Source organism: Ranitomeya imitator, chromosome 1, assembly GCF_032444005.1.
Source record: "Ranitomeya imitator isolate aRanImi1 chromosome 1, aRanImi1.pri, whole genome shotgun sequence".
Lineage (NCBI taxonomy): Eukaryota > Metazoa > Chordata > Amphibia > Anura > Dendrobatidae > Ranitomeya > Ranitomeya imitator.
This window is the reverse complement of record NC_091282.1, coordinates 604,046,275-604,053,059: the sequence shown is the minus strand read 5'-3', so window position 1 is coordinate 604,053,059 and position 6,785 is coordinate 604,046,275. Positions and strand designations below refer to the sequence as shown.

Here is a 6,785-nt window from a genome sequence, read left to right as displayed (position 1 = left end):
CAGTATGATGGATGGTGTCCATTGTACTGGATGTCACCCAGCTTTCTCAGTATGAGGGGTAGTAACTGCCATACTGGATGTTACCCAGTATGAGGAGTGGTGTCTGCCATACTGGACGTCACCCAGCTTTCCTAGTATGAGGGGTGGTGTCTGCCATACTGGGCGTCACCCAGCTTTCCCAGTAAGAGTAGTATCTGCCATACTAGACGTGACCCAGCTTTCCCAGTATGAGGGATGGTGTCTGCCCTACTGAATGTCACCCAGCTATTCCAGTATGAGGGGCGGTGACTGCCATACTGGATGTCACCCAGCTTTCCCAGGATGAGGGGTGGTGACTGCCGTACTGGATGTTACCCAGTATTAGGGATGGTGTCCATTGTACTGGATGTCACCCAGCTTTCCCAGTATGATGGATGGTGTCCATTGTACTGGATGTCACCCAGCTTTCTCAGTATGAGGGGTGGTAACTGCCATACTGGATGTTACCCAGTATGAGGAGTGGTGTCTGCCATACTGGACGTCACCCAGCTTTCCTAGTATGAGGGGTGGTGTCTGCCATACTGGGCGTCACCCAGCTTTCCCAGTAAGAGTAGTATCTGCCATACTAGACGTGACACAGCTTTCCCAGTATGAGCGGTGGTTTCTGCCCTACAGGACGTCACCCGGCTTTCACAGTATGAGCGGTGGTGACTGTCGTACTGGATGTCTCCCAGCTTTCCCAGGATGAGGGCTGGTGACTGCCGTACTGGATGTTACCCAGTATTAGGGATGGTGTACATTGTACTGGATGTCGACCAGCTTTCCCAGTATGATGGATGGTGTCCATTGTACTGGACGTGACCCAGCTTTCCCAGTATGATGGATGGTGTCCATTGTACTGGATGTCGCCCAGCTTTCCCAGTATGAGGAGTGGTGTCCATTGTACTGGTCGTCACCCAGCTTTCCCAGGATGAGGAGTGGTGACTGCCATACTGGATGTTACTCAGTATGAGGGATGGTGTCCATTGTACTGGACGTCACTTAGCTTTTCCTGTATGAGGAGTAGTATGTGCCATACTAGACTTGACCCAGCTTTCCCAGCATGAAGAGTAGTATCTGCCTTGCTAGACGTGACCCAGCTTTCCCAGTATGAGGGGTGGTGTCTGCCCTACTGAATGTCACCCAGCTTTTCCAGTATGAGGGGCGGTGACTGCCGTACTGGATGTCACCCAGCTTTCCCAGGATGAGGGGTGGTAACTGCCATACTGGATGTTACCCTGTGTGAGGGGTGGTGTCCACTGTACTGGACGTCACCCAACTTTCCCAGTATGAGGGGTGGTGACTGCCTTACTGGATGTCACCCAGCTTTCCCAGTAAGAGGAGTAGTATCTGCCATACTAGTGACCCAGCTTTCCCAGTATGAGGGGTGGTTTCTGCCCTACAGGACGTCACCCGGCTTTCCCAATATGAGCGGTGGTGACTGTCGTACTGGATGTTACCAAGCTTTCCCAGTATGAGGGGTGGTGTTTGCCCTACTGGATGCCACCCAGCTTTCCCAGTATGAGGGGTGGTGACTGCTGTACTGGATGTTACCCAGTATTAGGGATGGTGTCCATTGTACTGGACGTCAGCCAGCTTTCCCAGTATGATGGATGGTGTCCATTGTACTGGACGTGACCCAGCTTTCCCAGTATGATGGATGTGTCCATTGTACTGGATGTCGCCCAGCTTTCCCTGTATGAGGAGTAGTATGTGCCATACTAGACTTGACCCAGCTTTCCCAGTATGAGGGATGGTGTCTGCCCTACTGAATGTCACCCAGCTATTCCAGTATGAGGGGCGGTGACTGCCATACTGGATGTCACCCAGCTTTCCCAGGATGAGGGGTGGTGACTGCCGTACTGGATGTTACCCAGTATTAGGGATGGTGTCCATTGTACTGGACATCACCCAGCTTTCCCAGTATGAGGGATGGTGTCCATTGTACTGGACATCACCCAGCTTTCCCAGTATGATGGATGGTGTCCATTGTACTGGATGTCACCCAGCTTTCTCAGGATGAGGGGTGGTGACTGCCGTACTGGATGTTACTCAGTATGAGGGATGGTGTCCATTGTACTGGACATCACCCAGCTTTCCCAGTATGATGGATGGTGTCCATTGTACTGGATGTCATCCAGCTTTATCAGTATGAGGGGTGGTAACTGCCATACTGGATGTTACCCAGTATGAGGAGTGGTGTCTGCCATACTGGACGTCACCCAGCTTTCCCAGTATGAGGGGTGGTGTCTGCCATACTGGGCGACAGCCAGCTTTCCCGGTAAGAGTAGTATCTGCCATACTAGACGTGACACAGCTTTCCCAGTATGAGCGGTGGTTTCTGCCCTACAGGACGTCACCCAGCTTTCACAGTATGAGCGGTGGTGACTGTCGTACTGGATGTCACCCAGCTTTCCCAGGATGAGGGCTGGTGACTGCCGTACTAGATGTTACCCAGTATTAGGGATGGTGTACATTGTACTGGATGTCGACCAGCTTTCCCAGTATGATGGATGGTGTCCATTGTACTGGACGTGACCCAGCTTTCCCAGTATGATGGATGGTGTCCATTGTACTGGATGTCGCCCAGCTTTCCCAGTATGAGGAGTGGTGTCCATTGTACTGGTCGTCACCCAGCTTTCCCAGGATGAGGAGTGGTGACTGCCATACTGGATGTTACTCAATATGAGGGATGGTGTCCATTGTACTGGACGTCACTTAGCTTTTCCTGTATGAGGAGTAGTATGTGCCATACTAGACTTGACCCAGCTTTCCCAGCATGAAGAGTAGTATCTGCCTTGCTAGACGTGACCCAGCTTTCCCAGTATGAGGGGTGGTGTCTGCCCTACTGAATGTCACCCAGCTTTTCCAGTATGAGGGGCGGTGACTGCCGTACTGGATGTCACCCAGCTTTCACCAGGATGAGGGGTGGTAACTGCCATACTGGATGTTACCCTGTGTGAGGGGTGGTGTCCACTGTACTGGACGTCACCCAACTTTCCCAGTATGAGGGGTGGTGACTGCCTTGCTGGATGTCACCCAGCTTTCCCAGGATGAGGGGTGGTGACTGCCGTACTGGATGTTACCCAGTATTAGGGATGGTGTCCATTGTACTGGACATCACCCAGCTTTCTCAGTATGATGGATGGTGTCCATTGTACTGGACATCACCCAGCTTTCCAAGTATGATGGATGGTGTCCATTGTACTGGATGTCGCCCAGCTTTCCCAGTATGAGGTGTGGTGTCCACCGTACTGGTCGTCACCCAGCTTTCCCAGGATGAGGGGTGGTGACTGCCATACTGGATGTTACTCAGTATGAGGGATGGTGTCCATTGTATTGGTCGTCACCCAGCTTTCCCAGTATGAGGGGTGGTACAGTCATGGCCAAAAGTATTGACACCCCTGCAATTCTGTCAGATAATACTCAGTTTCTTCCTGAAAATGATTGCAATCACAAATTATTTGGTATTATAATCTTCATTTAATTTGTCTTTAATGAAAAAACACAAAGAATTGTCCTAAAGCCAAATTGGATATAATTCCACACCAAACATAAAAAAGGGGGTGGACAAAAGTATTGGCACTGTTCGAAAAATCATGTGATGCTTCTCTAATTTGTGTAATTAACAGCACCTGTAACTTACCTGTGGCACCTAACAGGTGTTGGCAATCACTAAATCACACTTGCAGCCAGTTGACATGGATTAAAGTTGACTCAACCTCTGTCCTGTGTCCTTATGTGTACCACATTGAGCATGGAGAAAAGAAAGAAGACCAAAGAACTGTCTGAGGACTTGAGAAACCAAATTGTGAGGAAGCATGAGCAATCTCAAGGCTACAAGTCCATCTCCAAAGACCTGAATGTTCCTGTGTCTACCGAGCGCAGTGTCATCAAGAAGTTTAAAGCCCATGGGACTGTGGCTAACCTCCCTAGATGTGGACGGAAAAGAAAAATTGACAAGAGATTTCAACGCAAGATTGTGCGGATGTTGGATAAAGAACCTCGACTAACATCCAAACAAGTTCAAGCTGCCCTGCAGTCCGAGGGTACAACAGTGTCAACCCGTACTATCCGTCGGCATCTGAATGAAAAGGGACTGTATGGCAGGAGACCCAGGAAGACCCCACTTCTTACCCCGAGACATAAAAAAGCCAGGCTGGAGTTTGCCAAAACTTACCCGAAAAAGCCTAAAACGTTTTGGAAGAATGTTCTCTGGTCAGATGAGACAAAAGTAGAGCTTTTTGGGCAAAGGCATCAACATAGAGTTTACAGGAGAAAAAAAGAGGCATTCAAAGAAAAGAACACGGTCCCTACAGTCAAACATGGTGGAGGTTCCCTGATGTTTTGGGGTTGCTTTGCTGCCTCTGGCACTGGACTGCTTGACCGTGTGCATGGCATTATGAAGTTTGAAGACTACCAACAAATTTTGCAGCATAATGTAGGGCCCAGTGTGAGAAAGCTGGGTCTCAGTCAGAGGTCATGGGTCTTCCAGCAGGACAATGACCCAAAACACTTCAAAAAGCACTAGAAAATGGTTTGAGAGAAAGCACTGGAGACTTCTAAGGTGGCCAGCAAAGAGTCCAAACCTGAATCCCATAGAACACCTGTGGAGAGATCTAAAAATGGCAGTTTGGAGAAGGCACCCTTCAAATATCAGGGACCTAGAGCAGTTTGCCAAAGAAGAATGGTCTAAAATTCCAGCAGAGCATTGGAAGCAACTCATTGATGGTCACCGGAAGCGGTTGGTCGCAGTTATTTTGGCTAAAGGTTGTGCAACCAAGTATTAGGCTGAGGGTGCCAATACTTTTGTCCGGCCCATTTTTTGGAATTTTGTGTAAAATGATCAATTTTTTGCTTCATTCTCTTTTGTGTTTTTTCATTTAAGACAAATTAAATGAAGATAATAATACCAAAGAATTTGTGATTGCAATCATTTTCAGGAAGAAACTGAGAATTATCTGACAGAATTGCAGGGGTGTCAATACTTTTGACCATGACTGTAACTGCCATACTGGATGTTACCCACTATGAGGAGTGGTGTCTGCCATACTGGACGTCACCCAGCTTTCACAGTATGAGGAGTAGTATGTGCCATACTAGACGTGACCCAGCTTTGCCAGTATGAGGGGTGGTGTCTGCCATACTGGATGTTAACTAGTATGAGGGGGTGGTGTCCACCGTACTGGGTGTCACCCAGCTTTCACTGGTGTATCTCGAATGTTGGGGGGAGGAGTTTGGTGCTTCAGTACTGTGACCCGGACTGCACCCCCAACCCCCGTTTCGCTGATTTCCGTGGTCAGTGTTGACAGTGATCTCACCATATGCAGTGTAAATACAGGCTGCTGCGCTGATGTTCATTTTCCATCCTCCACCCTGGCAGCAGATGATGGGGTGACCTCTCCATATGACGGCTGAATATTCCCTTTATGAATGCATGTGGCTGGCAGGGAACCTGTTACTACAGCTCCTGCTGAACGCTGCCAGGTGACCCCGTACAGCCTGGCAGTGCTCTGGCGTCACCCACTTACTGATAGTTTCTTTTTGTTTCAGACCTACGCAAAGTTTTCGGGAGCTCCCCTCAAGGTCCTTAAAATTTCCAACCCCTGGCGAAGCCCCTCAGGTACCCACTGTCCCCCCACACACACAAACTTATGTAGCATGTCACTCCATGTGTCGGTTCACATCTACAACTCTAATTCCAGGTCGGCTCCCTGCCCTAAAGACTCTGCAGGATGGAGTTGTGTTTCAGACCAGCAAAATAATCACCCATCTGAGGAAGCAGGTGAGTGGGTGACACGGGAGGGGGTTCTGACATTTGTACTGTATAGGGGAAAGGGCAGGGAGCTCCGACATCTGTACTGTATTGTGGTGGGGGCTCTGACATCTATACTGGATGGAGGTAGGGGGCTCCGGCATTGTATAGGGGAAAGGGCAGGGAGCGCCAACATCTGTACTGTATGGGGGTGGGAGGCTCCAACATCTGTACTGTATGGGGTGGAGGGTGGTATGGTGCTCTGCCATTTGTACTGTATGGGGTGGAGGTGGGCATGGTGCTCTGCCATTTGTAGTGTATGGAGCGGGGGTGGGCATGGTGCTCTGCCATTTGTACTGTATGGGGTGGAGGTGGGCATGGTGCTCTGCCATTTGTACTGTATGGAGCGAGGGTGGGCATGGTGCTCTGACATTTGTATTGTCTGGAGCCGGGGTGGGCATGGTGCTCTGATGTTTGTACTGTATGGGGGTGAGCATGGTGTGCCAACTGTATATGGGGTGGAGGGAAGTATGGTGTGCCAACATTTTGTACTGTATGGGGTGAAGGGAGGCATGGGGCTCGAACATTTGTACTGTATGGGGGGGGGGGGGGGGGGGTCATGGGGCTCCGTCATTTGCAGGGCTGTGGAGTCAGTAAGCCAAACCTCCGACTCCTCAATTTCCACGACTCCTACTCCCTCATACATGGCTCATGTTTAAGTGATAAATTTACTGTAGTAAAATGGTAACATCAGGCTTTTAATCATTATTATGATACGATAATCAAGCCATTTAGATAGAACATCTACTATATAATTGTCTAAGGGTCACTTCCGTCTTTGTCTGTCTTTCTGTCATGGATATTCATTGGTCGCGGCCTCTGTCTGTCATGGAATCCAAGTTGCTGATTGGTCATGGCAAAACGCCCACGACCATTGCCACGACCAATCAGCGACGGCCACAGTCCAGTGGCAAAATGGCCGCTCCTTCCTCCCCGCAGTCAGTGCCCACTC

The 6,785-nt window shown here is 49.7% G+C and overlaps 1 protein-coding gene across 1 annotated transcript in view; it reads left to right on the top strand.

The window, feature by feature from the left end:
* The window catches only part of MTX1 (metaxin 1), a 50,107-nt gene that overhangs the window by 3,907 nt on the left and 39,415 nt on the right, over positions 1–6,785 (top strand). Inside the window, exons 2-3 of the mRNA XM_069768851.1 lie at positions 5,572–5,641; positions 5,724–5,803. Coding sequence (XP_069624952.1) covers positions 5,572–5,641; positions 5,724–5,803 — 150 coding nt within the window. The remainder of the gene's footprint in view (positions 1–5,571; positions 5,642–5,723; positions 5,804–6,785) is intronic.